Source organism: Ammodytes marinus (assembly GCF_949987685.1).
Source record: "Ammodytes marinus genome assembly, chromosome: 19".
In the NCBI taxonomy this organism is placed as follows: domain Eukaryota; kingdom Metazoa; phylum Chordata; class Actinopteri; order Uranoscopiformes; family Ammodytidae; genus Ammodytes; species Ammodytes marinus.
In genome coordinates, this window is record NC_137223.1 from 7,977,194 (window position 1) to 8,003,256 (window position 26,063).

General features: G+C 43.3%; 1 protein-coding gene across 1 annotated transcript in view; it reads left to right on the forward strand.

Annotated features, from left to right (window-relative positions):
* eva1aa (eva-1 homolog A, regulator of programmed cell death a) overlaps positions 1-26,063 on the forward strand; it is a 79,005-nt gene that overhangs the window by 12,226 nt on the left and 40,716 nt on the right. Inside the window, exons 2-5 of the mRNA XM_080048440.1 lie at positions 11,492-11,721; positions 13,246-13,369; positions 15,332-15,484; positions 24,436-24,579. Of these exons, the coding sequence (XP_079904566.1) occupies positions 11,492-11,721; positions 13,246-13,369; positions 15,332-15,484; positions 24,436-24,579 (651 nt within the window). The remainder of the gene's footprint in view (positions 1-11,491; positions 11,722-13,245; positions 13,370-15,331; positions 15,485-24,435; positions 24,580-26,063) is intronic.

Genomic DNA, 26,063 nt, shown 5'->3' on the forward strand with positions numbered 1-26,063 from the left:
GTTTGTTGACTATGTGTCTAGCAGGGTGAAGTTTATGTGCCTCTGCATGCCTCTGTGTCTGTGTGAGTATACGCATGTGAGTGTGTTTGTGTGTGTGTGTGTGTTTGTTTGTGTGTGTGTGTGTGTGTGTGTGTGTGTGTGTGTGTGTGTGTGTGTGTGTGTGTGTGTGTGTGTGTGTGTGTGTGTGTGTGTGTGTGTGTGTGTGTGTGTGTGTGTGTGTGTGTGTGTGTGTGTGTGTGTGTGTGTGTGTGTGTGTTTGTGTGTGTAGGTGTTCGAAAGATAAGCCATTTTCAGGGAGGACGAAAGGACCCCGGGCAAGCGGAGGGTTTGTGTTTGTGTTTGTGTCTCCGGTTTTAATGACTTCAGCTGCTCAGGCTCCAGTGTCTGTCTGTTAGGGGGATGAAGGGAGGGAGTGGGGGGGGGGGGGGGGGTGAACAGGTCTGTTAAGCAACTCTGCCATTCAGATTAAGGAGAAACATCGCCGGAGGATATTGATACACACCGTGAAGCGAGCCCATGTGGTGATTTTGAAGAACAGTTCCGCCTCTGGATTTCCTAACCACATACGTTTAGTGCACCAGTGAACCAAATCTAAACATGCGAATCTGTTCTTGTTTTTCACATCTGGCTGCCTCTGCTGATGACAGACTGTAAAAAGGTGCAAATAAATATTGGACCTCAATGCAGCATGCACCCACGCACGCTGCACCCCATGCTCAATTTGCTCTTTCAATCTCATTCGGTTTCACTTTCCTTCAATTTGAGACGCACTGTTCCCCGATTTCTATCAGCTGTTGTTTGATCAATCATGGTGTCTGATGTTGTGAAATCACATGCTGGGTTTACACCATGGGGAGCAGGATGAGGATACTCAGGATTTTGTAGCTGTGTGGTTAAGATCCTCAATGGGGTTAAATCCAGGGGAACCAACCTCATGTGAGTAAGCCCCCTCAGCTGACCCCATCCTACCCCTCCCTCCCGTTTAGTTACTGTGTGGACAGTGGGTCTGTGTATGTATGTTAACATGTTCCTCAAGAATTCGATGAAGTGTGCACCTCAATCACAGCCATCACGTGGCACCCATTAATGCTGTCAATACAACACAGCCCCCACTTGTACTACAGATCGCCATACAACCATTGACTAAACAACATACAACAACCAGCCAACTTCTTGATAAATGTATAACATAAAAACATATAAAGTTTCTTGAACACTTTGTTTCTCATACAGTTTGGTGGTTGGACGCCCGAGATAAACGGTTTGCTATCTCTCTCACTGCTCTCATCAACCTCTAATTAACATAACGATATTGTGTCATCAAAAATCCGTAGTTTTGGTTAGTTTTTTTAGTTCGAGTTTATCGTTCAAACATTTGGCTTTCTGGCTTCCTCTGCTCGGTGTGGTAGTTTCAGACTGGGTTTGTGCCAGCATTCATTAGAGTTTCATTCAAATGTTGCTAAATCCCTAAATTGGTACACACACAGTATTTAAATTCAACTTTTTTTTTTTAAACTGAGCCCTGGCCCCATTGTGCTTACTTAGAAGATGATTGATACAGTAGGTTCTCAGGGCCCTTTAAGACATGTTTGATTACAAAGCTGCTTTGCTGATGTGAGCTAAAAGCATGACGGGTCCTCAAGTCTTCACATCACAACAATCCGTCAAATAGTTCCATGGCCTGTACACTACTCTGTACTCTACTCTGTACTCTTACCTAAATGGCAGGCTGATGCATGTTTTTTTCATTTCATGCACACAATCTCAGATGTTTTCAACACTTACTGCAGCACTTGAAAGAACTATCAGTGAGCCACCCATTTGGAGTACTTGAGTAGTTTTAAAAGGTAATCCTGCTCTGACTTATATCAATCCTTACTGCTTAGGGTTTTAGGGTTTTGGCCACAATATCTGCGTGCTCTTTTTCCTGCCCCATAGTGCGATTAACAGGAAAGTGGGCTAATCCGAAACGTGACCATAGTAGCAAGACTAATGTATTGTAAGCACAGGAATGCAGTGTATTCTAGGAATGCATTTTATTCCCCCCCCAACCCCCCCCCAACCCAAATCTGACTGGCTTAGCAGTGTACTTGGCATGTTCACAGCGGCTCTTGCTCGTATAGCCTTCCTTTGACATCACCTCCATTGTGTAGTGGTGTGTCCTTCTAGCGTCCAACGTGAACTTTTGCTCCCTTTTGCTCCCTTTTCCTTCTCATGTTTGAGAATGGTTTCATGTTGGCACACCTCATCATCAGCCTCATTCAGCTAACATACAGTATCATATATTCGGTTTGGAATTCAAGTCTAAAGAGGTGAATGCAGAGTTTGGACTGTGTATGATTTAGAACCAGAGGTCACTTTATCTATATATACGTCATGCCGTGCTCTGGGCCCTTTTACCCTCTATGTGGTCTCTGGAGTAAACTAATGACTGAAAGGCCTAAAGCCACCATGGCTCTGGCCTTTTGGACCCAAATGCTGCCACATCCTGTAAGCAGATTGGCTCCACTTTTAAAGAGATCTTCAACAACTATTTTCCCCCCATGCTGTCTCTTACTACTCTCCCTGGCCAAATAAAACCCCCACCCTCCCAAAGTATTTTCCTATTTTAGTCAACGTTTTGATTATTTAGCAGGTGTCTTTTCCTGGATTTAATTTTGTACTTTATTTGAGACTTTTCTTCTCTGTCATCCTCGTCGCTGTGTTTCAACATCCTCTCCTTCCCCTCTGCATGTCCAGCAGCTTTCTCTAGAGTGTTGCCAGAGCGCGGCCTGTGTGTGTGTGTGTGTGTGTTTTTTTTCTAGGGGAAACCTCTTCTCTTCTCCCAGTAATAACCACTTAAATGGAATTCCTTCTCCCCGGCGGCGGGCCTGCTGCAGCTCTGCATCTTTGAAAAAACGGTTGGGTTTGATGGGCTGTATAATTTTCTTAAAATAACACCAATAAAGCCATGAAGCTGTAAAAGGCCTAATGTGCCAAGATGAAACGCGATACGGACCTTTTGATTTTCGCAGCTTTCAAGAACGTCTTGCTTACTCATTTTCTACGGAATGCAATTTGAGGTGTGACAGATATATCTTTGTTATACATCATACGTGATCTTTTTGAAGAGGTGGCAGTAATTCATACAGACCGATGATTATCTCTAAAATACAGTGTAAACAGGCACTTTTGTGGCATTAGCCCTAAGCTGTGTAATCTTCTAATATTTTGCAATAATATAAATTCTTGCCCAATGAAAGAGGCTTTGAAACACTACTTTGCAAGCAACATACAAGTAAGTGAGCAGCAGCATTAAGCCAATGCGCTATTATTACACTTCATGCTGTGGGTGCATTGTTCATTCTCCAGGCTTGGCCAATAGGAGTAGGTCTGCATCTTTCAAAAGCACGCAGGGGGGAAAGCCCCAAGCAGGAGTCACAGACAAGGCCCTCCACCTGGAGTCAAACCGCCCTCACTTCAAGTCAGAAATACCTGTCCTACTCATTCATAGCAGACACTGAACACCTCAGCTTAGTGGACCATGAGGAGAATTAGTTAGAGCCATTCCACCCAGTTTGACTTGAACAGAGGGAGGCAGGTAAGATTGCAGTGGCGGCTCCAGCTGGGGAAGAGATAGCACCTTATATGGAAGTCATTAATGAATGTTTTTAAGCATATTTACACACACACACACACGCTCTGCTGTAACTTTGCGTTGGTGTTTGACCTGCACCAGGCTGGGACTAATCAGTGATTCCCAGGGAGTTAAAGCCCTCTCTCCGACAGGTCTCTTTCTGTGTCATGTTGACACAACACAGCGGCCCATCACTAATCTCCATCATACCTGACCCCCCCCCCCTCCATCAGCAGGTCAGGCCTCAGGGTCCTCACATGACCACAAACGAGGAGCTAACAATCACTAGGGGCCTCCGATTTCCAACTCTACAGTTGGCTGACTGATTGCGAATTGCGGTTGACATTCCTGCCTATACTGACAGGTTAAATCGCATGATATGACGATGGTGATCCCAATTTTGTTGGATGGTGGCTACAGAGGGCAGGTGCACTCATCTGTGTGTATGTTTATGACAAATCCCCATGCAGCATGTGCAGAGATTACATGGCACCCCTTGTATTGCAACGCCCTTCAAAACCCAGTTCAGTTCACTACAAGAGCGACCTGTTTGTACACGAACGCCATCGCGACCGCAACCTCCGTCTGTTAGTGGCCGAATAAACGAACCCCGACAGACATAATAGAGCAGTGCTTTTGTTAGGGGGAAAGGGCAAGGGAGCTAGTTAAGGAAGGAGTCTGGTCCCCAACATGAAAAGAAAACAGGGAGGAGAAGGGAGAAGCAGAGACGCCTGGGTGTTCCTCCAGCATTGTTCAGCCCTCCTTGCCTCTGAGGGACACCTGTCATTGGCTGGGCGGTTTACACAGGTGCCTTTAACCCCGCCTGATTTGTCGGCCTCGAAAAAAGGAGGCTTCAGTCAACAGGTAACGTGAAGGGAGAACAATAGTGACGATCCCGAAAGAAGAGAGAGAAGGAGACGGAGAGAGAGTGGGAGCAGGAGGAGGAGGAGGAGGGTGGGATGGCGGAAAGAGGGAAATGGATTCTTTGGAAAGCACCCGAGGGCTTTGTGTGAGATAATCTGTTTGCCTTTACCCACACAGTCTCACTTTGTAGGTTGGAGGTAAGGCGTATCGGCGTGTTTTATGGTGCTCAAGAAAACAACTCGTCTTCCTCCAACATGGCCAGGGCAAATTCCATCATCTATTCTTCAGTCCACTCTGTTTCACCCCTCTTCATAACCTCGGATGTTTCCATGGTTATACCGCCGTGACCACAGCTCGGTTAGCTGGAGGGCTGCAACAACAAAAACAACCAAAAAAAAACAACCTTGTGGTCTCTCGTCTTGGCACTGGCTCTTTGCCAAGAATCAGGCCTTTATAATGTGATACTGTTACACCAAACCTCACACACCCCTGGCTTCAATAGCCTAGCAGTGAGACTCGCTCTTATTCCACGTTGTTTGTGTTGACATTTTGTATGTGTGTGTGTGTGGTCTCGCTGCCAGGGGAAATGCCATGATCCCTCTCACCCTGTGTGGAATGTGGCAAGCAAAGCAGACCTGTGTGTGAGTGGGAGATAATTATTGAGGAAAAAGGGAATTAAAATGGCTATTGTATATGTTACTAGAATTATTTCACCAAGTGTTTGAATAATTGAAACTGAGTCAGGCCTTCTTGGAAGCAGGTGAATTTACTTGCAAACAGCATACAAGGGTCAAACAACAATGTACCTGGATTGATACATGGTTGAATACATCGAATGAACAGTGTACAGAGATTATATGCAAGAGAAGTTGGTGTGTGCGCAAACACATACTAAGTTTGGTGTGTCCAGCCCTTGTTTTGCTGGCGAAAGCAGAAATGTTTTAATTAGGCATACATTCCCAGAAATTCATCTCAGCTGGTGTTATCCTTCATATAATGTCTGATAACAGAATATGGGGAGTGAAATTACTGTGCACATGAATGCGTCATACCTCTGTATGGGCCAAAATCTTATTAGGCAGTTTCTTTTTCAAGGCTAAACAACAGACTTGTAGCAAAACACTTTGGAGTTCTCAGGTTCTGGGACAAAGTTCAATAGGCAGAAAGCATGTATTGTGCATTAAAATATTATACAATCATAAAGCAAACTAAATTCTGTTAACATTCCACCCTTTTTATAATATTTAATGCAACTTTTTGCAACACTTCAAAGCAAAAGGGCAAAGCATATGAGTAGATATATTTCAGTCAAGCAGAATAATATCAAGTACATCAACATCACAGTTGTGAAAATGCAAGTTTGTGTACTGGTGCTATATCGTCTATGTACAGTTTCAGAGAGGACAGTTTTTTGCAGAAGCCAGGGAACAGGAACCAGGATCGTCTTGATGGTCAACAAGTCCCTTTTGTGGCATTTTGACGCAAAGTGTCCTTCATATCACAGTCACTGGGGGAATGGTTATGTAGGATATTACCATAACCGATTCAGATTGTTCCTCAGTGTCCAATTGTCCTTATTGAAGCATGGTCAGCTTGGTCTTCTCCTTGCATCTGAAACAGAATGAATTTGAGCAGTAACATGTTCTCAAAAGAAATGCTCATCATTCTGCCAGGGTTGTTTCTAAAATATCATCCTATCCATTTTGCTTGCTTTAGATGTCACAATTAACGCACAACAACATTTTAGGATAGGTTTGATTTCATTCTTCCACATGGTTGTCTGTGTTTGGGCAGCATTCAAGCACACACAGGCAGTCAGTGAGACAGACCCTCCCTTTTCTGCATGGGACTGAATCACACACACACCACATTCCTGAGAAGCTCTCTACTTCTCCAAATCTGACATGGTGTTATAGTTTGTTCTTCAAATAACAAAAGTTAACATGTAGGTTAAGTATAGGTGTCTTTACAGTTAACCAGTTTTTGAATCAATTTATATCAACAATACACATTATGATCATATTTTCAGCCTAAAAATCCCCTTTAACTTGTAATTCAAATCAAAAGCATTGAACAAGTCTTTTCAGTGAACATTTTCATAAAAAGAACACAAAAGGTCGCTTTTTTGTAAGTTTATGCTGGAACTTCAAATGATTGACTGCACCTTTAATCTTTAAGGTTCACTATGGGGCTGGATTGGCAAGATATTTAGCTCTAAACTTTAAAGTGTTTAGCAATTTAGTCAGAACTCTGGTCATCTTTAGGAGACAAGCATTTTATAACCCATCATAACAGCATAACAATTGTATGCACACTTACAAAACCTTCTATCTCCCTTCCCCTACATACTTTTTCTTTCTTTATAACATCCATAAACAATCAGTTCCAAACAATCTTTTTCCTCTTACACTTTCAACAACATTCTCTTATTCATCTCCTTGGCCACCACCTCTCTCTGATTGATTTTTTCCTTCTCTGGGATGGGGGCACTTGCGAAGCCAGTGATCATTCTGGCCGCATCTGAAACACCCAGTTTGCCTTTCTTTCTCTGTGGCCCCTCTCTGTTTCCCACCTCCCCATTGTTTCTTATTAAACTCTTTTTCTCTGCCTCTTTCAGCTGTCGGGTGAATTACCTCATTGTTAATTACAACCTCCTCACAGGCTGTAACTAGCTGCCGGAGTTGAGATGTTAGTTCTTCACTTGTCTTAAGGAGGCTTTTAAGCTGGTCTTTGCTTATTTTTATATCAAATGTATCCATTTTACAAGTAATTTAATTTTTAAAATGTAAAATCTAATATCAAATTACCCAGTAATCTATTTAAACAGGGTGAACACCCCTATTCCCTCCAATTGATTAACAAAATTCACCAATTTAAAACTAGAACACCCTATGTGATGTATTCTAAATAAAACTAATAAGTCTACTCTGCAGTTGTAGACTATTGACAAACATAACAAAACAAAACAAATAAACAACCTGTCATAGACTAACTCCCTGGAGCAGTACTATATCCCCAGGCTAAGTAACAACAAGCAGCCAGATATCAATTTGTTTCCACAAAACCTTCCCGAATTACAAAGAACTCTCAGTTTAATGGAACAAACTATATCTGTCAGAATAAAGGGACCACCCTCGACCCCACACTAATGATCATCTAATTACGTACGTGAGACTTTTGTTTTTGACAGTGTAAATTCTCAAACACCAAAGGCTGAGATAGGTTTGTCTCTAGTGCATCTCCCCAAACACTACAGGCTGAGATAGGTTTGTCTCTAGTGCATCTCCCCAAACACTATAGGTTGAAATATTTTTCTCTTTAGTGCATTTTCCCAAACACTACGATCAGTTATTCTCCCTTACGGTAAAACCATGAGAAATACTGCTTCATAAACTAGTTTATCTACCTAATACATAAAACAAAGGAACTACCATAATTCCTGGACAAAACAAAATCAGCTGTTTATATTCACCTGATTTCAAGAAAGCCTCGACTCGCTCAGGCTCTGGATTCCGTCACCCCTCTCCGTCCAAGTCGAGTCTGCTGACAGCCTCTTTTGTAGCAATGTTCACTGGAGGTCTTTCGTCGAGAGTCGTAGACTCCCCCGTCGTCACGGTGCAGGCTCGTCTTGTCCAGAGAAGAAGATGTTGGATCCGGCTCACTCGAAGGACCATTTGTTACTAGAATTATTTCACCAAGTGTTTGAATAATTGAAACTGAGTCAGGCCTTCTTGGAAGCAGGTGAATTTACTTGCAAACAGCATACAAGGGTCAAACAACAATGTACCTGGATTGATACATGGTTGAATACATCGAATGAACAGTGTACAGAGATTATATGCAAGAGAAGTTGGTGTGTGCGCAAACACATACTAAGTTTGGTGTGTCCAGCCCTTGTTTTGCTGGCGAAAGCAGAAATGTTTTAATTAGGCATACATTCCCAGAAATTCATCTCAGCTGGTGTTATCCTTCATATAATGTCTGATAACAGAATATGGGGAGTGAAATTACTGTGCACATGAATGCGTCATACCTCTGTATGGGCCAAAATCTTATTAGGCAGTTTCTTTTTCAAGGCTAAACAACAAACTTGTAGCAAAACACTTTGGAGTTCTCAGGTTCTGGGACAAAGTTCAATAGGCAGAAAGCATGTATTGTGCATTAAAATATTATACAATCATAAAGCAAACTAAATTCTGTTAACAGTATAGTTATATTATTAGAAGAAAACGCATACATGTGAGATGTTATTTGAGAGGCAGCTGCTGTGGTTGATCATTTGGTCTGTGGCATGCAAATCATTTCATATCTAAATAAACTTCAATTAGTTTTACACGTGCACCTGTTCTCCATTTAAACAGTCCAACCACAGGTGGAAACCTGTTACTGAGAGCAATGCTGGTTTAATAACCATCTCTATTTTAGAGAGAGGCTGACCTTTCAAAGCCTGAGAATGTACTCTTGTTTCCCTTCCTCCTTTTAACTGTGGCCATGGTGATAAGGGAGGGGGACTGTGTGTGTGTGTGTGTGTGTGTGTGTGTGTGTGTGTGTGTGTGTACATGGACATGCGCAAATGTGTGCGTCAGAGGAACACTGTTTATTTCCTCTTCCACTGCCAAACACTAACCAAATAAAGGTAATTGAAAGGCAGTGTGTCCACGTTGGGAGTGAGTGCGAGCATGTGTGTTTGTTGACTTCTCTCTTTGCTGAGCACTTAAAGGGACATTTCGGCCTCACTTTGGATGTTGTTTTTTTTCACTTGTCGAACGAGTAACAATAGTTGCATTTTGACTAAATCGTTTAAATGAATCGACCTCTGAGTTTTATATACGTGACTACCAAGTTCATTTGGAAACCGAGAAATGTTCCTTTTTTAATTCATTCATGAACGTTAAAGCTCCCATATTATACACTTTTCGGTACTATTATACACCATATTATATGGTCTTAGTGGTCCCTAATACGTTTTTCTTTAATTGTTTGCTGAAAAAAACTTTCAGATGATTTATTGTACTATGCTGATGTTCAGCTAATCTCACAATGGCCTATTTTTTAAAAAGAGCTGCAGCTCCCCTCGTAAATATACAATCTTTGAGCTGCCCCCGCCCCCTGTCCGGAAGCGAAGCCAGATACGCCTCGCCCTCTGTCTGTCAGGGCCGTGGACCAATAAGAAATAGGGGTGTGGGCTGCACAGTGGAAGCTTCTGGCTTTCCAGTTTGTGAGGTCAGAAAAGGGGAAAATTCTGATTGGAGTATATTGGGGGGGAGGGGTGGGGGTTTTAGAAAGGGGGAGAGTGAGAACAGGAGAGATTGTTATTTTTTTAAATATTTTGGCAGTCTCTAGGCACACCGTGGACCCATGGATATGTTAGAACACGTTTAAAAAGTGCATTTAGCATAATATGTGACCTTTTAATGTCTTACTTTGACAGGGCACCTCACGGACTAGTGTGGGCTACAACAAGTTCATGAAAATGATACATGGTAGTACAACGTGGTTCATTGACAATCTTGCCTTCATCTGGGTATAGGTTTGTGAATTGAGCATTACAAAACAAGTAACAAAGTTTAGAAATGGGAGACGCAAAATGGTGCAGAAAAGTCCTACAAAGACACTACATGACGATGTCCAGGGGATCAGCTCTCTCCTTTTTATCTGTGCCTTCCTCCTCCATCCGGGCTGGAATGTTAATGGTGGCTTTGTGATGGCTTCAGTCGACCTGTGTGAGTGACGGGCTGACGGGCAGCTCTCAAAGGCTCCTTAGTGGGAACGTAAGAGATGGCCAAGACGAGGATTCTGCCGTTTTAAAAGAATGCAAGCTTTGATTCTATTCTAAAGTAGCCTCTGAGGTTAGATGAAAGTTCACATGGCGCTTGTTCCGTTAAATGGTTTATGTAGACTAATGTTTATGATCAGTCTTGAAGTCTGCCGGTCGTTCGGTATAATTAAACGCGCTTGTTATTGGCAATCAAATACCATCCTGATAGAATTTGAGCCTGAAGAGTGGCATATAATAGCTTTAGGAAAGGTCTCGGTAGGTGTATCGGGAGCGTATCAATGTTTCCAGGGCTCAATGTTCCCAGACTCAATGGGGTAATATGTCTGTGTGTGTGTGTGTGTGTCTGTGTGTGTGTGTGTCTGTCTGTGTGTGTGTCTGTCTGTCTGTCTGTCTGTCTGTCTGTCTGTCTGTCTGTCTGTCTCACTCCTATTCTAACCTCTCCCTGTCCCCTTACTCTAACCCTAAAGACCCAGCGTTGATGCTTGAACCTAATCGCCAATTTCAGGAACACTGCTCTAGGTGCAATATAAACCTGGGAATATTGAGCCTTAAGAGCATTGAGCCCTGGGAACATTGGGATGACCCCGGTGTATACACAGTATGTCTGACCACATGGCCCTTCAATAGCGCTGGATATGGTACATGGATAAATAAGCCAGCACTATTGCTTTCATTTTGCTGAGCTAGCAATGCCTCAAAACGCTCTCAGAACATGGATAAAAAGTGTAATAATGTCAGGCTTTTAAAAAAAAATCCCCTCTGCAGGTATTCTTTAATATCAAACACAAGAGTATTGTTCTTCAGCCATGACCGGAGGGCTGACGTTAATAGCTAAATAAGCTAATGCTTGGCTCTCTGTGTTGTAGGCCCAGAGGTGTTTTTTTTTTTCAGATGTAAGTAGTTCTGTCAGGGCTTGCCGATATGCAGCGATACCAAATGTCAATGGAAACACTCCTTCATTGATCAGAAAGGATGACAGGAGGCCATACCATGCTATCAAACCTCCTCTGCTGCATATGATAGCAGCATGGGACCAGGGGATACAGTGGTGGTTTAGCTCAGGCAAAACGGTGGTTTAGGAGGTTAGCTTTAACTTGGTTCATAAGCATTCAGTTTAATGAAATTACACACAAAGTACTTTATGTGTAACTTACAATTGTGTTATATAGCCTAGGCCTAGGGCTGCAAGTGTTTAAGGTAACGGTTTGCTTTTGTGTTTTGCTTGCTCATAGGTTACCTTTCCAAAGTGTTGAGGAACTACACCGAGCAGGCCTGTGACGGAGAATTCCTGTCCGTCCGCTGCCCTCCCCGTACCACCGTCACCGTCCAATCGGCTTTCTACGGAAGGAGGGGCGCCTCTGACCCCCAACAGTGCCCTCAGACCTACCAAGCTCTTAGCTACCTACGCTCTTTCAACGTTCGGGAGGATGATCGTTATTGTTCTGTGTCCACTGCACTACAGGTAAATACCTAAGCTTTCACATTTGCATCAGAAAAGGTCCATATCGTCATCACCATTTTGGGGAAACCTTTCTTCATTTTTTGAAATAACGAGTAGCTCTCTCTATTTAAATTCACCCCCATTGTGTTGTGTCAGTCCACTTTTCACGCAAATAAACAACCTCACTTTTGGTCTACGGACCTTCCCGAGAGAAAGTGTCCTGTCAAATTGTCAAATTGGCCAAGGGTTGTAATGGGGGACCACTGATTATGTAATGCTTTGTGAGAAGGTTTTCCGGCAAATTACACTCTCTAAAGAGGAAGCCGGCTTGTATGTTCCCATGACACAAAGCGATTTCATGGGGTCCTTGCATCAGCATCCTTTCCTAAATTGGGATGCGGCCGGACTACAACCCCCGCTTCGCAGCACCAATACAAACACACACAAACACATCCTGTTTCGCTATTCATTCGCTTGTTTATGGTTTATTCTTAGTCCCCTTTTCATTCCTAGCATCGAAACACCCGCCGTTTCCATTATAGCCAGGGCTGCCATGAATGCACAGGCACAGAGAGTGCATTGTGCTGAAGTGAGAGAATGACTGACTGCTGCGCTATACCACATTAGTACAACCCTCAAGAATCTATTTTGGTCCCACCTGTTCATGACCCTTGGTTTGTTTGTTAAGTATGAATCTCTGTACATGAAAAGGCTTAAAACCAACAACGTGATAGTTCATCTCTCAGTCCTTGCCCCTGGATTTCCAGCAGGTGTATATGGGAGTGGGACTGACTTAAAATAAACTACAGCTGCCTTGTTAATAAAGCTGAAGGAGCGTGTCAGCCAGTGCCATGGGTGTGGCTCACTGCTTTTAATAGTTCCTGCACAAAAATGAAGGAACTCTTTTTGTTCCTTGTGTAGCTTATTCCTACAGGACAGAGGAATAAGCTACATGAGCCTTTGGTTGCTCAGCCGCTACTTATTATTTGTAGGACATATTTGTTGTGGGTTTTGGTCTTTTCATGTTCTATTACTACCTGCATAGGTTTGGTGTGTATGAGGGGAGAAATACACATGTATTCTATTTTCCATGATCTGTTGAGAAAATGCCTCTCCTCTTGATGTAAAATTCAGGGAAGAGCTTGAGACAGAATCCCATAAGTCATCCTTCCAGCGAATTGGATTTCAGTGAGGGAGAATGTATTGCGTTGGAATGTGCACTGCTCACCTGGCTGGCTAACATACAGCCGGCTACAAAAAAAATGATGAAACTAGAGGAGCAATAGGATGCCGGGAAAACGAGGAGAGTTGAGCTTTTTCCGGGAGCTTTCTTTTCTCCCATTCTCCTTTTTCTCTCTCCTCTGCTCCTCTCCTCTGTATTCCCATGGCCATAAGCAGCCTTGTTTGAAGTGGTTTTAGGTTTTTGCCCGCTACTGGTCTCACCGTTGCTGGCTCATTGTTCTCAGTCTTAACCTCTCTTTGGTCCCCCCCCTCCCAACCCCCAACCCCCCACCCCGTTCTCTGTCACTCTTTCCCTCTTTTTAGAAAATGCTGGACGAGTGCCAAGACAGAAGGAGCTGTCAAGTCCTTGTCAACAGCCGCGTGTTTGGGACGGACCAGTGTCCTGGCAGCAGCAAATACCTCATTGTCTGGTACAAATGCAGACCTAGTAAGTCCCTCATCGCCTCCCATCCTGAACGGTGACACACACTTCTGTCTTCTTCTTCTTTTTTTTCTTTTTTCTTTGTACTTTTTTTACAAACCTACACATTGAGTCAGAAATAGACTTTAGGTTGGGCTCACTTATGTTTTGAAATTCAGACAAACATGATTTGCAACATCAACAGTCAACGGTATTCCAAAGTCCACATTCTGGTGAAGCTTTAAAGAGCTGTTTGTTATGTCTTTTTTAGAATCAAATGCATACGTGACTGTAACGGGCACTTCCTGGTTTCCATGTAGTTTGTTTTTAAATGACATCACGTGTAAAAAAATATAGAGCGCGACATAACATGGTTAAAAAAAAACAAGACCCAACAAGCACACTGGACCATTTAGTGATGTTGTAAAGGTATTCTTTTGAAATGTGGAATTGTTTCATAAACTACAGTGTGAGTCGTGCAACAATGTGGTACAATGATGTTGTTTAGACTTTTGGGACAACAATGTTAGGACAAAGTTATATCAAGCTTTGGCCGAACTTGCAATACTCATTTATGGAACCAATTAATTTTATTCGGAGTGTTAATGGGATTTAGTTGACAATAAGAAAAACAGTTTAACCAGCCATGCACTTATAAAAACCGCAAGGCTATTTCATTTCACCTATTTATCCAACTTAACTATCAAATCTAAAGCGAATTAAGCATGCCACTATCGACATGAGTCTTTCCAGCTTCTGCCATTTCCTCTCTGCTTAATTTAAAAGAAGAAAAAAAAAAAAAAGCTTTCCGTGCCCTCTCTCTTTATCCCTCTCTCTGTGAGAGCCAGGAAGCTAAAAGAGTATCACTCCAGAGGGGAGCCACAACAGTGCCGTAATCCCACCCAGATTCTAGTCTCCATTCACGGCTCAACGCTGTGCTGAGCCCAGCCGCACTGAGCTGTGCAGCAGTTCACACTAGAGTGACCAGAAGTGGGCATTAATCCACTGATCCCCCCCTCCCCCCCCTTGCCCTCCCCACTCTCTTCTTTCTCCGGCGGACCCCGGGGCCAATCAACAGCTCTTTGTTCACTGTCACTTAACCAATGACTTCTCCGGTGAAGAGAGAAAGGCCAGCATGGGGTGTTAGTGAGGTGCGACGGGCAGGTGTCACTGCCTCTGAAAAGGGGGGGGGGGGTGAAGGAGAAAAGGGAGGAAACAAGAGTGAATCCATCAGCGAGAGATATATAACAAACCAGTCCCTGCCTATAAGTCCCTCTTTGGCCTTTCCTCTCTTCTTTTCTTGCATTCCTGTTCCACTCCCCACATGGATGTAGAAACAGGCTGCTGCTGCTGCTGCTGTTGTTGTGTTTTTATTTGTTGGCCAGTGGAGCTGCTCCTTCCAGTTACAGGTCACTGTGGCTGGATGTGTGTGAGGAATGCCTCTGCGTGGCTCTACATGTCCACCGAGCCAACTCTACCTCTGTGTGTGTGTGTGTGTGTCTGCTTGTCTACACTGAATGAGGCCTTTTGTGAGGACCCTTTCTGACTGTTCTAATTAAGAGTGTTTCTAAAGAGATTAGAGTATCATTATATCTATCTATATATCTTTCTGTATTCAAGGTTTTTTTTTAAGTTATAAGAGAACCAATAGATGGCTTGATGTTTTGTCGACACACAAGTTAACTGACTAATTCAAAGTTCAAATATGTTGTTTATCATAGTATTTCAGGGGGTTTAATCACATAGAACGCCAGTCATTTATCCTTAAATGAAACACTCATTCTTTAAATTGCTTTATGGATTGAATTTTTAAAAGTTATTCTAGATGCACGGCATGCCCGTCATATCATACCATAGTTCATCACCAGTATAATCATCATGAGTTACTATGTCTGCTTTTCGTTTCATTTCATATCATTTTGGGGGAAATTTTTTCCGTCTTTTCTAATACTTTGTATCCTCTCTCTCTCTCCCTCCCTCTATCTCCAGACGAGTATAAGAGTAAGGTGGTCTGTGAAGAGGAGAGGATGAGGCTGAGCTGCAAACGGGGTATGCAGATTGCTGTCTACTCCGCCATGTTTGGCCGCACCCAACAGGGCACCCTGGAGTGTCCCCTGTACCACAGGAGGGCCCCGTCAGTAGGTGAGGCACCTTGTCACTCTCACTAATAACAATTTAGGTTAGCATTAGCTCATTACCCACACATTCTAAAGTGCATGAATGCTGCTAACTCCTTAACACATTTTTCTCCTTATAGGCCGCCCCTTTAAATAAAACAGTCAAATAAAGTCATAACCTAAATTTACAATGATTAACTGTCAATATTAACTTATTATTTGGGACTCTCAAACGTGATGCTACACTGAATTCCTGTTTCCTGTCAATATATTTACATATTTCTACAGTCTTTATGCTACTAGCTTAAGCAATCGTTGGTGCAACTTGACTTAGTCAGAGTAATTGTGCTATGTAAGTACTCTAGCGAGTAGTTACATAGCACACTTACTCTCCCGGCAAACATAGCAACTACTAACTAGTTCTGACGAATAACTGAGCAAGGACTTAACACACAAACTTGGTAAAGAATTTACGATGAGCTATAGTGTAACCCAATCCTTGTCTTTCCTGGTGCTGCAATACACTGTAGGCTACCTGACCTGAAATGGCTTCATGACAGGTCTCATGGTGCTGTTTTTTTGGTGTTCTTATTAACTGATCATTCTCCTGGGAGTGTTGATAAGGGTGATGATTACTTTAATATTAATACTGTTTGGAATTATCATTCACTCTCTTCATGACATTAGTTTTGGGGTTCAGTCCGAGGTCAGGAGAGGAATAAAATGTCCTATATTCAAGACACAAGCTGGGAATGCAAATGGCGTCTTACATGATGTAAAAAAGCTCCCCTTGTCCTGCTAATGCTCCTACACATATAAAGGATTCAGGGAGTGAGTGGAACTTCAGGTCACTCTTGCCTGAAAAACTTTATCCTTTTTTGGTAAAGATTTGCCTGAGATAAAAACTTACCAAGCTTCATTATGCATTATCCAGCAGAGTGGGGAAAATGAAACATTATTCATTGATGAGCTTTTTTTTTTTTTTACACGTCTGCACTTGTACGCTTCCGTAGCTTTTTTTAAAGAGATATTACAAACCAAACCCTCCCAGGCTCATAACTCCCAATTTGAATCTTTTCCCTTTGTGAATTTTTGTTTGACTTGATGGTGATATAGCCTTCAGATGTTGTGGTTTGGAAGGTTTTTAAAATTCCTCTATATATCGCTCCAGAGCAAACACTCTCCTGCCACACCCAGCGTTGATGTCATCTGTTCCCCCGCCCGGGATTACCGATTCACAATTCATCTTTCAGAAACATACAGTATCGCCATTTTAGCATTTCAGCATCTTGGGAAAGAATGTCGAGATATATAAAACCGCTGCTCAGGACCAGGTAGACACACGCACGCACGCACATGCGCACACACACACACACACACACACACACACACACACACACACACACACACACACACACACACACACACACACACAGACGAAAACGCAAACATTGCCAGGGGAATTGGGGTGGAATGTAGATCAGGTGTCTCTGTCATCTAAAGCTCAGAGTTTGGCCCGTAGAAAAGGGACAGTATTGAGTTTCCTCCAAGAAAGTGTGTGTGTATGTTTGTGTGTGTGTGCGTGCGTTTGCCGTGCGTGCGTGTGTGTGTGTGCGCTTGTGCACATTGGGTATCCAGATGTACTGTCGCCCTTGTTTAGGGGTATGTTAATGACTCTAAGCTTGGATCCATGACATGCATTAGTATAACCAGAGCCACTGTGGTGGCCCTGGCCTCTTATTTTTGTCTGCACTGCCTTCGTTTCAATAATCTATAGAAGTAAATAGACACCGAGGTGCGTGTGCTGCGATTGTAAATAAGTTAGCCAGGGCTATGGAACTTACTTTTCATAATAAAGTAAGTCTAATCAATAAGCAACACACACTCATTGAGTGGAATAATAGGCACACACAACTACTGCTGTCAATGCAAGTCTCTTGTTTGATATGTATAGCGCTCAAGGATTCAATTCCCCTCTTGGCAATTATTTTTTTATAAAACAAAAAGCACACTTTGTAATTTTACGAGACATTACCTTAAAAGTAAAAATGTTTCTTTAAAATGTGGTCCTCACACGGTCAATGTAGAAAGACAGTCCACTTTTGGCAATGTAGGAATGTATGTGTGTGTGAGTGTGTGTGTGTGCGCGCGTGTGCATGCGTGCCTATGTGATGGTTTGTGTGTGTTACCTTCTCTATGACACAGGTGACAGGACAGGGTCATAAGGCTGACCCAGGAATCAGTCCCCGGGGTAATCTGAGACAGATATAAAGAATGGCATATTGTGTGTGTGTATGTGTGTTTGTGTCATTGTATTCTGTATGAGCATTGAGAAGCAGCCTCAGCCAGTCTGTCTGTGTGCAGGTGGACCAGGAATGTGCGACAGGTAGGTGTAGCAGGTGAGACAGGGCTGGTCCGATATATCTGGTTTCAGACTCCGGATTAAATACAGTAGCTGAGGTCTCCCAGCATTCATGGCAAATGGACGCTACTGTTACAGTTGCACAAAGGCCAGATTAGAGCAGCAGTGTTGACTGTCGCAATCACATGTTATACTCGCGTTCCCATCAACTGTTCAAACCATTACGCAACATCATTTTCCATCACACACACACACATGCCTATGCACACTTCAACCACCCACACACATCTCCTCAGGCTTCTCCAGACAGTCTAGTAGTGGTGGTGCCCTAGTGGGATTTCCCCCCTGTCAGCGCCATCTTTGATGTGGCTTCCATGTCACCGGGGGCCGGAAGTGAGGGTGTGTTGATTGACAGCTCAGACGCACACTGTTAATTATTTTTTCAAATATTTCCCCTCCCATCTTTTTGCACTCCCGTCCGACATGGTGTAATGCCTTGGGTGTGTGTGTGTGTGTGTGTGTGTGGCTCTGCATGTCTGAATTAATATTGGGCTTGGTGGTCACATTATGCACAGGTTTGTACCTATTCTAATTATATCTCTCTTTAAATGTGTGTTTGGACGTGCCAAACGAGGTGGGTTGTAGTAATCTCCCTTAACCGCACCGTGCTGGCAACATCAACCCCGCCTGAGGTGTGTGTGTGTAATAATCAGCAGCAGAACTCACACAGATGGCTGCACCTGCCCGGGTGAACTATGCATAGTGTCCGTTACAAAGACGTTACAGTGAACGGTATAGGAGGGCATTGCTAGGACACAAGTTATTTATTGATTTCCAACGGCCAAACAATCCTCTCAAATGTTCTATTTCTGTTGTGTCCTGTCCCTCAGACTAAGGTTTCGATATCAGTCTATTTAACACCAGAGCTGTTGAAAGCAGTGGTTACTTGTTGAATCCAAAGCCTTGGAAAAGTCTAGCAGACAACAAACAAGTGCATACACAGACATGTGAGCACCAAAGTAAGATGTCTTTGATCTCGTTTGTTCCTTGTTTTTTTGGGGGGGAGTGGTGGAGGTTGGACAGGTCTTGGGCGGTGACGGAGAATCCTCAAAGCAAAAAGGGGGGGGGGCCTGCTTCAGCCCTCCTCTCTCATCTGCCCCATTACCATCACACACACCTCTTGACATCTAAATAGCTGCCCCTGTTTGGCATGCAGGGTCTCAGACATCTTTTTTTTTTTTTTTTTTTTTGAGGGCCACTATGCTTTCACTTTTGAGTATCGGTATCTGCTGCGGGACGAAGCCATCATCAGCGAGAAACGTTTCAAACTGTAAGCAGTGCACGGACCGGGTTGGTGTGTACAATGTGATCCCATGGAGCTTTTTATAAGCAGAGCATGCACACAGCTGCAGTTCAAATTTAAACACTTGGCTCGTTCGGAAGGCTGCTCCAGTTGTTGCTTCTCTGTAACGTCAGCCTGCATTTCTCTCTCTCTGACTTTGATGATTACAGAGCAGATAAGCGGGCGGGAGGGTCTTTTCTTAAAACTTCTCTCAAATAATGACGTTTGCATTCGGGCTACCAAGAGCTTATAACAAGAGAATAACAGGTTCATGCAATGTGAAAGACTAGGTGTTTTGAAAATATAAGGCAGGGATAACTCACATAAGTAGGGTTTTTGTACCAAGCGCTTTTGACTTGGGAAAGCACTTGCTGTCAACCTGCAAAGCTAAAGATGTTTGCTCTGCTTGACACTTTAGCCTTCGACTGGAAATAACTACAACTACATACTGTTAAAATTGAATTTTCACTATCTTACAGTAAAATGAAATCCGGACCATTTACACTACACATTCATTAATGGCATTGGCAGAGAAGAGAAACGCGTACGCACGTCAGTCCGACCCATCGCGCCGCCTTGAAAGTTACTTTTCTATTCCACAAAGACTTTTAACCCAACAAACCCATCTGCTCATATGCTAGTGTTTTGTAATCTAAGATGTAAATGTATTTTGGGTGTGGTTTCTATTTAAGCCTGTACAGGTTTCTGCCACACCCACACATGTATTTTTTTTTTTTTTTTTACTATTACGTGTTTTTTATAGTGATAATATGTGGAAAAAAACTAAAACTAAACCCCAACTCTTACCTTACAAATAGCAAGTGAGTCAGTGTAGAAGAGAAACTTTTGGCAAGTACGTCTGCTCATTGTTTTTCAGAATTTCCAGGCAAGGTGTGCGTGGGTGGAATACCTTTGGGATTGTTTTGGAGCGTTGCTGTGAGGATGTTTTCGGGAAAGGGTGGCTGTTGTTGTACATTGTATTCTTGTGTGTAAGGGTAGGTTTGAGTTTCTTTGCCTTTGGACGTGCTCAGAAGTGTGTTGTTGTTCTATGTTAGCGCCTGCTGTCACAAAAAATGTGTTTGACAGCCGCTCAGTCTACCATCATTTACTGCGCCCACAACACCCACTTCCCTACATTAGTCTTCATTTGAGGCTCAATGACAGCCATCACAACACACCAGAGCTGATGTGGCGTCACTTTAAAGTCATTCTGTGGAAGTGGCTGTTCGACCATTCGTTCTAAGGCTGATGCTGGTTTTCAAGCAAGCAGAAAGTTAGATGAGGGACGGATGACTGATGTGACAAGAGGAATGAAGAAGCTGCTGGTACAGGGCGGCGTATCAACACATGCCTCAAATCAGTGCAGGACAGACAAAACCTAGAATTGCTTTGAAACCCTTAAGAACCTGTGGGGGTGATCAGCCATGAGTCATCTGAGGAAGAGTTACACCTTTGTCTTGTGGTTGGTGCAACCTAAGTCTTTAATCGAGTTAAGAGTACGTGTGTGTGTGTGTGTGTGTGTGTGTGTGTGTGTGTGTCGAAGAAACTCCTCCTTTTTTCCTTCAGTCACGGCTTCTTTTGACTGTAGACCTTCTCTTTTGAACCATAGGCCCCGGCCTTGTTGGTTGTGTGGAAGCTACAGGCTCGGAGGTGGGTGAGGGTAAAGGTTAGAGGTATCAGGGGTTATTCATGCCTATTTCCCTCTGTGTGTGTGTGTGTGTGTGTGTGTGTGCGTGTGTGTGTGTGTTAGAGAGAGAGAGAACACCGTTGTATGCTTGTCAGTCTGTGTTAAAGCCGCTAATGAGAGCCGGAGGAGGTCAGACCCTGAGGAATGTGCCTTTAAACTGCATAGAATTGCCATGTGTGAGCATGTGCACATATAAGCAAAGACAGCCAGTGGATAAAGAATAAAACGTGTGTGTGTCTCCATCCTCTTGTCTCCAAATGTTTCTTTCTGTCTCTTAAACCCCCCCCCCCTCCGTCCCCTCTCTCCATCCGTTCTTCCATGGTCCGTGGGCCCCCTGCTCAACTAATCACCCAGTCAGGGAATCAAAGCCGCAGCTAATGGGGGCCTGTCTGTCAGTGGTGTTCCCATGTCATTGAAGAGGAAAGTTTTCAGCGTGGCACACCAGCTCAAACAAGCCCTCTGGGGTAGAGAGAGAGAGAGAGAGAAAATCAAAGAACATCAGGCATTGGGCTTTAGCATGGACACTGAGAGTGACATTTTGACCGTTATTCATTTTGACAAAGTCACTTCTGTAGCTGAAGTCTTTGTAACAAAATTCCAATGTTAAATTGAATTTTTCATGGAATTCAATGGAACCGTTGCTTGATTCGAACTTTTAACTGTGGCTAATCAATAGTGCGATGAAAGGGGCAGTTGGCCGGTTGACACTGTTGATTGCTAAATATTTCTGTCGATTTGAAATGGGCATCAACATCTCAATGGGAACTATTTGATTATCACTTTATTTTCTTCCATGTGATGCGAAACAAATGCTCAAGGGAATGTGCGAAACCACTGTTGCAGATTATGCAGATGAGGCCGGTTGTGAATTTTCCTCATCCCCCCATCGCTATCAATTAAAACCAAATGTATTTAAAGCAACAGTGGGGACGGACTAACCTTTTGAGATGTCTGGCTATAGTTATCCAGTTCCATCCCGGTTCCCACAGGTTTTGCCCCTCACTACATCCTGGTTTGGGAATTCCAGTGTGTGGGCTCCAGCTGGGGAGTGTCCGGTTGCCCCCCACCCCCCGAAACCGTGTCCAAATGTACAGACATCGATTCAGGTTCACATTCTTAAAGGTGCTCCGAGGAACCTTCAGTAATTGTTCATTCTTGCACCCCCTCTGGACAAAAGCGGTAGTGTTTTTACCACGCCAGCTGTTGTTCCTGGGTGAGCGTACCCATGACGAAGGCATTAATAAAGACTGTATAAAAATAGCATTCTTTGCACTGATAATCGCGTTTGCTCTTTCATGACAAACCAATCTGACTGTTTCAGAAATATTTCAAAGTTCCTCATAGCACCTTTTAAGAAGCTTTCTAAATGTAGTCTTTGGTCCGGTTTCACTATACGAACGCAATCATTTCTGGGAAATACAGGTGAAGCCCATTTCTCATGATGAATGGGCAGGCTGGCTGTACAGTTTTGGACCATTTTGGTGAATTTTCCCAATGTTGATGCTGTGCATGGCCGCTGGATTGCCCTCTTTCACTTGCTGAACTGGGACATTTGCCCTTTGACCCGTGCCATCATTTGTCGTGGCCTGTTGACGTCTGAGCCAAGCCTTAAGCAGCCCTTTTCCCCTTTACCTTTCTGATCTCTCTCTCTTTTTAGGGGCCCACCAGGAGTAGTGCGAGGGCCCAGTGTCCACTTTCAAAGGCTCCTCTGCTTGTGTTGTTTTGTAGGGGTTAGATGGGCCGTTTGGGACCTGGTAGGCATCCATGCATGACCCCCCCGGCCCATCCACATTCCCACAAGTATACTCAGTGGGAGGTTCTACACACTTTACTATAGAGCTCCTCACACACCTCAGTTTGAGCTGTCACGTGAGGTAGAACATATAGATGATTGATATTCCTGGAGTTAAGTTAGTTTGAGTAAGCTTCACAAGTTTACTTAACAGCATGTTACAGTTCAGTTGTGTTGACTGTTATAGGCTGCATATGTATTTAGGGTTAGGGTTAGGGTTAGGGGTTTAGCTACTATTTACTTTTTACTGTAGGATGAGTTATCAGCCACAAATGTTGTGTCTTTGTGTCTCCTGATGTCGCATTGGGCTCTGAGTCCTGCAGCTGGCAATGTCACTCTTTTTCTGATAATTTTTACATACAAAATGAATCAGTTGAAGGTGCACCATGCAGTTTCAGGGGAGGGTTTTTTTTGTTAAGATTAGCAGAGCCTGCAGATATATCCATTATTATATCATCAAATACATTTATTTTGAGGCACCTGGACCCAAATTTAAGATAGCATGTGTTTCTAAACATAACTGTGGGCCCTGCTGCTGCAAACAACAATAGTGAAACAGTAACTTTTAAGGTTGCTTTTCTTACTTCAAAAAGTGTTCCAGGGATTACATTTTCCTGTGAGGGAAGCTTATGAGTTATGAGAATGTACTTTAGAGAAGTCCACTTCTCTGACACCCCCAAAGTTACATAGTGCACCTTTAATCAATGGGATAATCGGCAGATTTAAATGACCTGGCCTGACTTCATGAGCCCTTACAAAGTTCATTCAGAAGTTGGTGAGCACAGCGGGTCGGCATATCCTCTTCTGCAGTCCAGTTATTAATATGAGAGAGAGAGAGAGGAAGGAAGGGAGAGCGGAAAAAGGAAAGAGAGGAGCGTGTCATCTGTCCATCCACGCTCCCCACAGGATGAGAGCTGTGGCGGCCGCTCAGCGATGATGTACGAGAACCACATCCATTACTCTGTCCAGTCTCCATACACAAACACTCACTCACAGTCACATTCACATGCACGTGCACACCTTAGATCAGGTATCCCTTTTTTAGACAATGTGGGGCCCCAGTACGGTTCCTGTACAAGGGTCTGATGTGGACAGAGGCTCCACCATAGGAGCTGAGAAAGGCTTTATTGTGTGTGAGTGTGTGTGCATGCGTGTGTGGGGTAGCTGACAGTGACTCACGTAGGCCCTTTGTGACTGAGTTGCTACTTGTCAATCAAACACTACAGCAAGCCAGTGAGAGACTTGTATGATATATGAACACTAAATATATCTTAGATAAGAATATAAAGCTGTGTAGACTCTGTTTCTGATGGAATGCATGGAAACAGGAGATTTTACGTAACATTTCCTTTTTGTGGTTGAATCCATTATACAGCAATTTTGAAATACATAAATATTGATGCTTACATATAGAGGATGTAAGAAAATCAACAAATGTTTACATTTTTGCAGCTGAAACCATTGTATCCTTTGGCATTTTATCTTAAGAAATTAGTAAAATATTCCAAATGATTGGTCTGTGTATTGATTGACGGATTAATTAATCTACTAATCATGTCATATCAATTTCCCCCTTTAATAAATTCCAAAATAACACAATCTTTCTTTCCTAAGAACTTAGTTGTATATCATTTGATTTACCAGAAATTGTATAACAACAGCAACCCCTCCCTTTTAGATGATTTAATCAAACAAACAAGCGACCCACTATTGTGCTATTTTGCCACTATTTTGTCTTTAGTCTGGTCAGTCTAATGACAATTCAATATTTTTCCCATCATCCTCTCTGTCAGACTGCCAGTCGTCTGTGGCTCTGCAGGTCCTGACTGCCCGCTGTCAGGGGAAGAAGAGCTGTCTGGTCCGAGCCTCCACCAGAGACTTTGGAGACCCGTGTTACTCTGGTACCAGGAAGTACCTCAGCGTCATCTACACCTGTGGTGAGTCTAAACACCCCTTCACTGAGGGTGTCTTCTTTTTCTAACCACCAAGGGGTGCTGTTTGCTCACTCATCAGCCTGACTAACAGCACTGTGGATTTATTTTTTATTTATTTTTTTCAGCTCCGTGTTTCAAAATGAATAGCTCTTAAATCGGCTCTGTTTGACTACACATGACTTTTCAAGTTGTGTTGATGATGCTGTTGGTGCAAAGAGCCATAAACTATAGAACTTTCTACCACGGAATAATATTGTGGTCTGGCTACTGTCATTGATCAATTGATGTACTTTTCTGTTTTAGAAGACTTTTTGATTGTTTCTTGAATAACGAAGTGTTTATTTTATGACTATCCAACCCATTTCAGTAAGTGGGTGTTAGGAGAGGCAGACAAATAGTGCAAAGCTTCTCAACTTATTTTCCATTGTTTAAGTCACTTGACTGTGAGAAAAACAACCCTTGGCACTATGTCTTTTTGTTTTGACTTTTTGGTCTGTGTGGATGAGGTGAGAATGATGGCCTTTCCTTTTTATCTGTACCCGACCCCTGGGGCTTATCCTGACATGTCAAGGCTGTAATTCATTAAGCAGACGCTTGGCGACACACTCAAATGCATGCACGCGCACACACACACACACACACACACACACACACACACACACACACACACACACACACACACACACACACACACACACTATCCAGACGCCCTCCAGCACCAGGAATGAATCAATCAGCACCGCATCCCTGGAGCCTCTCATACCCACCAAATTAACTGGTACATAGACCTAGATCCAGCATTGACAGAATACACTTTCGGAACTGTTTTCTACAGTATTATATGCCTGGTAAGACTGTAAATGAATCAATGACTGTCTTTTGAACTGTATTTTCAGTTCTTCTTTTAACTTGCTGTTTTTTTAATGCTTGTCTTTCCACATGGATAGACGTATTATTAATTATGAACTTCCAATCTTAGTTTAATGGCTTGTTTATTGTTTTTTTGAAGAACCACCACACCTATACAGTAGTCCATTGTCTCCAAAATGCTGTTAAGTTTGAACGGCTGACGTCCAAGAAATCAATCCATCCTCTTTATCTCAGCAAACCCCACCGGTCAGTGCGGACAAGAAACACGCACACTCCCCTTCAGCTGTGTATATGGAGTCTTTTTTGGCTCGAATCTCTGTTCCGACCTCTCCTTATCTGCTGCTGATAACACATCGTACTCTACTAACACCAGCAAAATGTGTGAGTTATTTGGAAGGGTTGTGGGATGGTGTAAATGTTCAACAGATAGTGGAACGTGTTGTGAAGGGGGTAAAGGGGGTGATGGGTTTTTCCGGGCTGTGGTTGGGGTTCCAGAGGGGGTTGAACGTGAGTAAATCTAGTCTAGTCCACTGCAGACATGAAGTCACTGCTTGCTCCAGGCTCCAGCGAAGTGGTAGTTTTGGGGATGGGGGGTGTGGGGGGGGGGGGGGGGTCCT